General features: G+C 35.1%; 1 protein-coding gene across 1 annotated transcript; it reads right to left on the reverse strand.

The window, feature by feature from the left end:
- Positions 1-5522: 5522 nt before the first annotated feature.
- LOC114736356 (LEAF RUST 10 DISEASE-RESISTANCE LOCUS RECEPTOR-LIKE PROTEIN KINASE-like 2.1) lies at positions 5523-8614 on the reverse strand. The gene is made up of 2 exons (XM_028924142.1): positions 8507-8614; positions 5523-6736 (listed from the first exon to the last, which is right to left on the reverse strand). Exons 1-2 carry the CDS (start codon positions 8612-8614, stop codon positions 5576-5578), a joined length of 1269 nt encoding a protein of 422 aa, XP_028779975.1. The 3' UTR covers positions 5523-5575.
- Between the last annotated feature and the right edge of the window lie 2140 nt (positions 8615-10754).

The following is a 10754-nucleotide window of genomic DNA, read 5'->3' on the forward strand; positions in this document are numbered from 1 at the left end:
TTCCCTCTGTTTTCGTCTTTCTGTTTTCATCTTTTCGCCATTTCTATCTCCCATATCCTATTTTGGGCAATCTCTATTCTGGACATTGTCCTTGTTACAGACACTGCCATATTTGCTCGAGTATCTGAAATATAAAACCATGGCTGCATTTTCAGTTCATTTGCCTTCTGCCTTGAGATACACACACATATGAGATCGATCATTACACTACTCTTCTTATAGAAACAATAATCTCTTTATCACTAATACTTGATACGACCTGTATATATACTTGCATAATCATAGGTTTACACAATTTTGAGCCTATCACACTACATTGTGATAGTAAAATTACTAATGCTGATGAATTTTTTTATCTTCTTAACTTCATCTTTTACAATATGGATATGGTGCATGCTAATAATCTCAAATCATTCTTCATTCGCTGAAGGCATGAGGTTAAGACTTCAGCGTGATAACAGATAGATAGGAACAATTCCCATAAACCCTATTGAAATGCTAGCTACGTGATCTATGAATTCAAAATGATGGGATTATTGATAACTATGTCTTCGATGTTTAGCATCTCGTTAGGCATCTCCTTTGCATGAATCACATCATCCTTCTTATTATAAATGAAGTGAAGTGATCTGCACATTTTCCAGTACGCATCTTTGATATCCCCTGGAATTGCACTCAATAACTCTGATAAAGAACCTTTTTAATATGGATCACTGGACATGGTCAAAAAGTCGAGCCTGCTTATGCCAAAATATTCTCCAACCACTCTAAGCCACCATCTCGCTTGTTGTGAATGAGCACATCAAAAGTCAAAGAGTGAGACGCGTCTAATGGTTTTTTTTTTTTTGGAAATAAACTTTATAAATCTTATTTCCGAATAATTCACCTGAGCTTGAATTTTCGAGGAATGATTCCAACTATAAATTTAAAATGTCTCTAGACGGTGTTGGAAAGAGACATTTAAATCTTCTAGGAAAATAATTTAGTTCTCCATAACAGCAGAATACTTCTTTAGGTAATCTGACGTGGACTGAAATCGCATTCGGACTCTCACACTGATGTGAGAGCTTAATGAACAGAAGGGAGGCTCTGCTTCATATGATGCCAAAAATTGGAACGCGGAGCGTTTCCGTGTGTTCTGATTTCTGCCTAATTATGATGAAGTTGGAAAACTTAAAGGGGCCTTGATTCTGCAAAATTGCCAGGAAGCCGTCTCTGTTTGTGTGTGTGTGTGTGTCTGTGTGTATCCTAAAAGTCAAACATCATCAAAATTTTACGTCTCTTGCAAAGCAATTGCAGACCCTTCCTATTTGACTGCTATGTTGTTAAAGGGAAGAAGAATCAACGGGGTTGATACTTGATAAAAGTAAACCCCATGACAAGCCAGGCAACCCACACTAAAAGATCTGCCACACCATTCATGTTCTTTAAAAGGTGCTAATAACTCTCTTCCAAGGCCTTTCTTTGGTAATTGGCATGAATGATGATCCATTAAGGCAATTAAGAGAGCGTTAAGATGCAGACTTTATCAGCCCTATTAACGAGTTGTTTGGGGACCTAGGCACAACTATCCGGCAGGTATACTTGAAAATACAGAAATAAGTTCTGTTTTGTATCAGACATAAAATGAGACCTCAATTAGTGCCATGACACATTTATGATAGGTTGTGTCCCATGTCCATGGTTCTAGGCTACAAATAAACAAGGGATTCTGGAAAAATAATCAGATACCTGACGTTTTATCAGGACATGAAGTTTTTTGGGGTCCACCAGAAGCGAGAGAATTGTCCATCATGGCCGCACTGGCCACCAGATTGAGATCATGTGCTGCAATCGTCGGTATTTACCATCCATTGCAACCCAAACCCATCTCGTAATACATCCTGTATAGCAACTTGAACTCGACCAAGGTTTGCCTCATACATCGGAATGATAACACTTTTGCAGTCCCTTATATACCATGGTCCGGGAAGGTAGTAGACTGTTATGTCTGTATCATCATCATGAACTCCCTTGCACTTTGTATCCAAAGGATTCGGTGGAAATGGAGGAGAACTATAAGCAGGACAATCGTAGAGAAAGGTCACATTAGGAAGCCCGTCATCTACATGCTTGAACGGTGTTTGATCAAATGTGTTGTTCTTGTAATCAGTTGGACTGATAGTGTCAAAATAATCATCCCTAGCCACTACAAGAGTCTCTGTAGTCCATTCCAAATGAGGAATCCGGTATTTGAGGGACCGTATGGTAATTTTTGTGATACTGGCTTCGCAAGTGAGGTTGAAATCAGGAAGACCACAATAATTTGCTCTTTCTCCTCCCCAAGAGGGATAAGTAAGGTTTTGTATGCTTCAGCAGCTAAAAGAGCTACTTGAACAGTTTGTATACAAATCATCATCCGCACCCAGAGATGCTGGAGTATTGGCAGAGATCAACAAAAGAACCAATAGAAAGAACATGGAGTATGGGTTGAGGGGAGTTTTCATGTGTGAAAGAAACAATGAGAGAGAATCAGGAAGATAGATGAGATGGTCAAACTGATGAATTTGCAATGTGGGAAATGAATGCCTTTGGAAAAGTTTAGATTTTGAAGTTTCCTCATCAAATGCCAATTCGGATAGATAATATAAGTCACATTCTTTGCATCATGCACATAAACAAATAAAACTAGATTGACCTTTACTTTTATTAAACAAATAATTCGGACACAGTCTTAATCGACTGATTAAATACACAAAAAGAAAAGGAAACTGTGGAATAGCATAGGGGGGATTGAGCATTCCCACCTGCTATACAAAATTAGCATTTTGGAAAATTTTTATTTTAAAGATTTACATTTACTGTGGCTTTTCCATTCTTTTGCACAAGGATTATATTTTCCGAATATACTACCTCCGCTCCTAATTATAAGAGCTAATTGACTAATTGAGGAGATTAAAAAAAAGTTAAGTTAGTTATTTATAATAAATATGTACTGTCTTTTCTAAAATATTTTTGTTAATCAATTATATTAGTTAGAATTACCATTGTTAGAAGAACTACCTTGGAAAAAAATATATAAATATGAAAGACAAAGTGAATTAGAGTCTTATATTTAGAACCAAAATAAAATCAAACAAGGTCTTATATTATTTTGGCCAAAAAAATAAAGTCTTATATTAAAGACTAGAAGTAGTATGATTCATGCAGTGATATGGGAATAACCCCGTCTGGTGACTTTGCCAGGAATTCCAGAAATGTTGAGAAAGTAAATTAAATAAAACTAAAAGAAGGATGATTGTGATGAAAGAACCACACTTTGTTAGTGATATTCTATTAAAGTAGCAACGAGGACTAATTCGTTGATAGCATTGTAACAATTTTTTAATCCATATGCCTTATCCAGACAATAAGTCACTGAAAAGGGGCCTACAAGGAACAAAGTTTATAGATTCTATATAGAATGCATGTAATACAATAAATTAAAAATTATGATGCAAACATGATGATGACAACAAGGTAAAAGAGTCAGAGACTCCGTTTGGGGATTGAACAAAGTCAGTGATTCTGTTTAGGGATTGAACAAGGCAAGAGTAGCAGAAAAATGATGTGGAAATTAAAATAGGATTAAGGTGTTACTTAACAGCATTATGCACCTAGAAGATTTTTTTTAGTGCAATTTGCCTTAAAAATTTAAAATCATAATAATATTACTGCATACAATTATAAGATTAACGCTGATATTTAAAATAGTGATATTGATCATTAATATTTTAATGATAAAGGACAATATTGGTATGATTTTAAACTTTCCGGACAGATTTGCAGCCACAAGCTTTCAAGCACCCAACACTCTTGAGTGAAAATTTTTGAGATATAGTTGCACCTTAACTCATTAAAATATACTAAAACTGAGTCCACAATTCTTTTTTTTTTTTTCTTTTCACTGAAAACTGAGTCCACAATTCAAAAGAAAGCGAAAATAGAAAGACCCAGCAGCTAATTAGTATAAACCATGTGAGAAACAAAACTGAACTTTAAGCAATTCCCTCTTTTTTTGGCTTACTCATTTATGTTCCTGACTTCCTGTCTTGTTTTTTTTTCTACTTAGAACTCTTATTTTACTTTCATTATAAAATTTTGCCTTGTTATTAAAAAGAAAAGATAGTACTACTTATAGAAAATAACACATCAGAAATGAAAGATTTATTTGCAATTATTCAAGGATTTAATTAAAAAAATCAAATATAAAAGATAAGAAAAGGGAAAGATTCATCAGTTACCAAAAAAAAAAAAAACGCAGTTGGCATCATGTTACGTACCTGCAGTTCCCTGAAGCTGAGGCGTTGACTTCAAGAACTCGATAGCTCTCAGACTTGATGGTGATTTCTGCATATTCACCATCTCAATCTAGTTCAAATTTTGGGTGGCCACAATAGTCTGGTCTTTCCGAATCCCCAGAAAGGATAGCCAATGTGTTTGAGATTTGCACAATCAAATGATGAAATGCAGGATGCCCCATAATCAGCACAGAAGCAAATTGGAATTTGATACAGGGTAGTCGAAATGATAAAAAGCAAAACGCAGAGCCTGAAATGAAGTTGCATCTCGAGAAAGAAACAGAGGATGGAAGGCAGAGGTTTGGCTTCAATTGCACGGTAGACCTGAACGGATAGTGAAGATGGAATTAATTCTCATGAGTTGGAAAATTGGAAGGATTCAGCTTGTGATTGGCTAATTTAAGTCACCTAGCAAGTAAGAATTTCCCCCTGCCAGAAACTACAGTAATGAGAGAGGAGAAATTCTGGACCTTATTATTAGAAGGAGTGAGTACAACCAGTTCGGAACTTCTCCTCTTCACTTCCCATTCTCTTCCCTTCTCTTCTTCTCTTCTTTTTTTTCAACTGTTAAATTAATATATTTTAATAGTTTAGATTTTAATTTTTTATAAACTATTTATAAAAGAAATTTAAAAACATTTAGTGTACTTGCAAATCATTAAAATTAAATTTTAATATAGTTTATAATTTATAATTTATTTATTTTTATAATTTAATATTTTAATAATAGTTTTAAAAAAATTTAAATCTGAACCGTTAAAATATTAATCTAACAGTTAAAAAAGAAAAAAAAAGCAAGAGGATAGGAAGGGAAGAGGAGAGGTTCTGAACTGGAGTACAACGTACGTATTGCCAATAGGTTTTCTAATTTCAGCCCTTGATCTCCCACTATCTTTCTATTATAATAGTTTAAAAATCATTTTGTCTTTTATGTAAAAAAAAAAAAAAGTCAATACGTGTTATCTTTCACATTATGATATGCACGAGTCAAAATATATAATATTTTCAACCAGCTGAGTGGATTTGACTTTTACTTCTTCACGGACGAGCAAAAACACCGAAGAATTCCACCAGATCATCCTTCAAATGCCTTAGCGTAAAATTTTGAAATATTCGCATCAACGTTTATTCAAGGGTCATTGACCCACATACTTGCATGAACAAACATAAAGGAAAGCAATAGTTAGCAATTATCCATGAATCTTCCAAGACAATTCAAAGTTAAATTGTCTTTGGCAGTAGGTAGAGTAGACAAGTCAACTGCTTATTGAAACTGTATGAATCATGTCTTCGGAAGATGCATTTGACAATTGTATAACTGCTGATGATTTTGTAGGATATTCAAGGGATGGCTTTGGAGGAACCGTTAAGGATTGAAGGGGTCCTTCTAACATTTCTACCACTTTACTCATAGCTGGTCTATCTGATGGATTTGTCTGAACACACCATAGACTCACTAAAGTCATCTTCTTTACCGCCTCATCATCTTCCTCTGTGATTACTAAAGAACTAGCTGGATGCTTACCATGCTCAAGATCCTTATAAATCCAATCTGGAAAATATTGCTCATCAGCTTGTGATCCTCCACTGTCGTAGTTCTTCCTTCCTCCGACCATTTCAAGGACCAACATGCCATAGCTATAAACATCTGCTTTGTGAGAAACACCGCCAAATGCTCTACTGAATATTTCTGGTGCAATGAACCCTATTGTTCCTCTTGTGCCTAGTATTGACACAATACTCTCCTTCTTTTGACATAATTTAGCCAATCCAAAATCGGATATTTTTGGGGAAAATTCTTCATCCAAGAGAATGTTTTGGGGTTTGATATCAAGATGCAAAATTCTTGTGTTACAACCCCGATGCAAGTACTCCAGTCCACGAGCAATGCCAATAGCAACCTGGTACAATACCTTCCACTCCAAAGCACAGAGAGCGTTTGAAGACCCTCTTTGATAGATGAAATTATCCAAGGAACCGTTTGACAGGTATTCATAGATTAATACTCTTTTGTTCCTTTCATAACAAAATCCTAGGAGAGTGACTATGTTGATATGGGAGGTTCTGCTGATACTTGCAACTTCATTTATAAATTCTCCTCCACTTCCTTTAGATTCCCTTATTACTTTAACTGCGACAGGACGACCATCAGGTAGGCTTGCTTTGTATACAACGCCATACCCTCCTTCGCCCAATTTGTTTGAAAATGATTTTGTCATTCTTTTCACTTCTGAATAACTGTATTTCTTTGGTGCCAAAGAGCCCCAGTTTCTCATGAAGGATTGAAGATCGTGATCATGATTTGCTCTTCTCTCTTTGAATATATAAATAATCAAAATCGAGATTAGAGCAAGTCCACCTACTCCTGCTGAAATCGCTGCATTTGTAGAACATAACTTCTTAAAATCTTTGAAATACTAATTGTGGAAGCTATCAAAATCAAAGTTGCTCTCTTTATTACCTATAGCAAGTCGCCAACCCAGCTTAGTTGATCCTGCAATTAGAACTGTGTTCAGCCTTAAATTGACACAATGATTTTGGAATTTACAAGTGACAGACATAATCATTTATATGTAGACCCATAGGGCTAAGAAGAGTCTATCATGATATCTTTGGAAATCAAGAAATTACTACCTTGCTCCTTAATATAAAAGCTAGATAATTAATTTTTGAATGTTAAGAAAGTTAGTTATTTCTAACAAATGAGTGTTTTTTTTAATATAAAATATCCTTATTAATCATGTGCATTATAAAATTACCATTTAATGAAAATCTCTTAACATGTGCAATCACTATATTTAAGACCAAATTAAATCTACAATTAGCTTTTATATTAAGGATCGGAATCTGGAGGTAGTTATATAATAATTCCAAATAAAAAATGGAGTCATTAGGTTGTTTAGAATAAAAAAAAAAAACATAAAGAGAGGTTACAACTGAGTATAATTATAATTTGAGAACTCTGAAACAAGAAGGTGAGGAAAAATCCAAACAAAATATCTTTGAATTTCAAAATTTTAACTCAATCTTGTTTACTTCATTTTAATAACAAATAACAATACATTTTTATAGTCATTCATGATTTGGGATTTGAAATTTTAGAGCTATTTTTTAGTATGTTTTCAAAAAGATCAATTAATTTAAGGTGTATATGCCAAGTGCCAACACAATGAAAGCGAATGAAATATCCTTCGCACTAAATGAGATTACATCTTATTACGATACGCTTTGTAGATTGGTATGAATTATATGCACGGGATCGGAATTAAGGTTTTTCAAATCCTAAAGAGTGAGAGAAGTGGGAATTAGACGGAGATGACCTGAGAATGAACATCCTCACATGAAAAATGACAATTGTTTAATCACGAGGAAATATGACCTAAATGTAATTATGTAAGTTGACTTGGGGTCAAAGTAGTTGCCTCTATTTTAAAACTGATGTCAACAACCCATGATAGCCTGGCACTTACCTAATAATGTCTACCTACCGCCAGCAAATACTCTAGACAGGACTTCTTATATTTTCTAAGATGAAGTTGGAGTGTGCGAAATTAAGTGAATTAAGCCAATCAAGGAGAAACATGGAGGTTGAGTTTCATTGTAAATTGGCATAAACATGTCTCATTTGTGCCAGTGTCCACGTAAACCGAGAGAAAAACCAAAGCGGCTTTTCCTAGCTTTCCTGGAGATGAACCACAATGAGACGGTTGTTGCAGAAGTCAGGAATCGTTCTTGAGGAATACGAATCAACTATGTATGGAGTATAATAAACTAAACTATGTTTTCCCTTTGGCATGGCTTCCTGGCTAAAGGCTATCAAGGTCCTTCTGCAGAAAGAGCAGGGGAGTGGGGCAAAGTCTGTAACTGTCTAAAAACAATAACTGACGAGGATATGAATAAGCCAGTATTATCTGAAATAACCTATTGAAACTCAAGGCATGTTCATCAATCTACGTTCACAGAAGTCATTAATTTCTTAAACTTCAATCTATGAAGTACCAGAACGTCAAAACAGACCTGTCCGGAGACAACTCTTCAAATTACACGACATTACATGTTTTGTCGTGTCGCAGTTCTTTATTGTATCTGTGCCCTGCATATATTGGTATGAATTACTAGAACACTGGTACTTACTTGATTTACATTCAGATGGAACAGTCCGTCTTTGCAATAGCAAGTGAATTCACTTGAGCTTGGTTATAACCGCATTGCCCACCAGAGTTTCGACAAGCAGAGCACAGAGTATTATTTGCCTCCCATGCAAATTTAAAGCCTTTATGAATAGCAGTCTTCATATTTTCCACACTTGAATCTTCATCTAAAATTCTGGCTTGTGACCCCAAAATTGGAACAATTACAGTAGATCTGCAGGCCCCGTTTGTTCGATTTCAGAGGTCCCATAACCTCCGCCCGCCAGAAGGAAATAGTCAACTATTTTGGCTATTTTTATACTGCAATTAAACTGAGTGGGGGCATATATGGTCTGAAATGGAGAGGAAAGACAATCGTAGTACAGTGTCAGGTTACGAGAGTCCAAACTATAATTAAAGAAAGGGAGATCTATGGAATTGTTCCTAAAATAGGTTAGACAACATCATCCCAGAAGTCAGTTCTCACAACTCTAAGACTATAATCAGAATAATTGACTTCAAGAACTCGATAGCTCTCGGACTTGATGTGATTTCTGCATATTCACCATCGCAATCTAGTTCAAATTTTGGGTGGCCACAATAGTCTGGTCTTTCCGATCCCCAGAAAGGATAGCCCAGTGTTTGAGATTTGCACAATCAAATGAAGAACTGCAGGATGCCTCATACTCAGCACAGAAGCAAATTGGAATTCGATATAGGGTAATCGAAATGATTAAAAAGGAAACGGAGACGCTGAAACGAAGTTGCATCCTGGAGAAAGAAACAGAAGTTGGAAGACACAGAGGTTTGGCTATTGCACAGAATATCTAAACAGATGGTGAAAATAGAATTAATTCACATGAATTGGAATATTTGAAGGATTCAGCTGTGTGATTGGAAAGATTTTCGTAGGGACTATTGAAAGGTACTGATCCCCAGCTAATGCAAATTTAGGTCACCTGGCTAAGAAGTTTCCTGGGGCTTTCAGTAGGGAATGAATATAACATAACTCTGATAAAGAACGTTTTTAACATGGATCACTGGACATGGTCAAAGAGTCCAGTCAAAAAGTCGAGCCTACTTATGCCAAAATATTCTTTAACTTTAACCACTCTAAGCCACTTTCTTGCTTGTTATGAATGAGCACATGCACATCAAAAGTCAGAGTGAGACGCGTTTTATTGGTTTTTTTTTTGGGGAATAAACTTTACAAATCTGATTTCCGAATGATTCACCTGAGCTTGAATTTTCGAGGAATGATTCCAACTATAAATTTAAAACGTCTCTAGACGGTGTTGGAAAGAGACATTTAAATCTTTTAGGAAAAAAAAACTAGTTCTCCATAACACCAGAATACTTCTTTAGGTAATCTGACGTGGACTGAAATCGCATTCGGATTCTCACACCCGATGTGATAGCTTAATGAAAGAAAGGAGGTTTTGCTTCGCACGATTCCAAAATGGAACGCGGGGCGTTTCCGGTGGTTCTAATTTCTCTAATGCCTAATTATGATGAAGTTGGAAAACTAAAGGGGGCCTTGATTCTGCAAAATTGCCAGGAAGCTGTCTCTGTGTCTGTCTGTGTGTGTGTGTGTGAGTGTGTGTCCTAAAAGTCAAACATCATCAAAATTTTACGTCTCTTGCAAAGCAATTGTAGACCCTTCCTATTTGACTGCTATGTTGTTAAAGGAAGAAGAATCACAGGGTTAATACTTGATAAGAGTAAATCCCATGACAAGCCAGGCAATCCGCACTAAGGGTGTGTTTGGTTGGAGGGGAGGGGAGGGGAGCCCCTCCCTCATTTGGTTAAAAATTTGGAGGGGAGGGGAGCTAAAATGTCCCCTCCCCTCCCCTCTCCTCCCCCGTTTTGGCTCCCCTCCAATTGGAGGTTTTTGGAGGGGAGCCAAAATTTTGGACCATTATGCCCTTATGGTTTTTTTAATATTCCACTCCTACCCATAAAATATATTATTATAATATTTATTTCAATAAAAAATATTATCCTAAGTAAAAATAAAAAAATATATACATTATTAAATAAAAATATATTATAAAAAAATTATTTAAAAATAAAAATTATTAAATAAAGAATTATAATATATAAAATTAATTGTTTTTTATAAATATATTATTTATTAAATATATTTTAAATCTGGAAAAAAAGATAGCCTAAAGAAAATAAAATTTCATTTTTCTTAGAGCATATAAAATTTGTTAATTTGATTATTTTAAATATATTATTATAATTAATTAGAATAAAAAATACTATACCCAATTTTTTAATACACATATTAATGTGATAAAAC

The sequence above is a fragment of the Neltuma alba genome, unplaced genomic scaffold (genome assembly GCF_004799145.2).
Source record: "Neltuma alba isolate B1F8T4 unplaced genomic scaffold, ASM479914v2 tig00013330_pilon, whole genome shotgun sequence".
Classification (NCBI taxonomy): domain Eukaryota; kingdom Viridiplantae; phylum Streptophyta; class Magnoliopsida; order Fabales; family Fabaceae; genus Neltuma; species Neltuma alba.

What these genes read in the sequence shown, in the direction of transcription:
- LOC114736356 (XM_028924142.1), bottom strand. Translation starts at nt 8,614, where the DNA reads ATGAAGACTGCTATTCATAAAGGCTTTAAATTTGCATGGGAGGCAAAT. An exon ending in GCGGTTATAACCAAGCTCAA is followed by an intron (nt 6,737 to 8,506) that starts GTGAATTCACTT and finishes TTCCACAATTAG; the next exon opens with TATTTCAAAGATTTTAAGAA.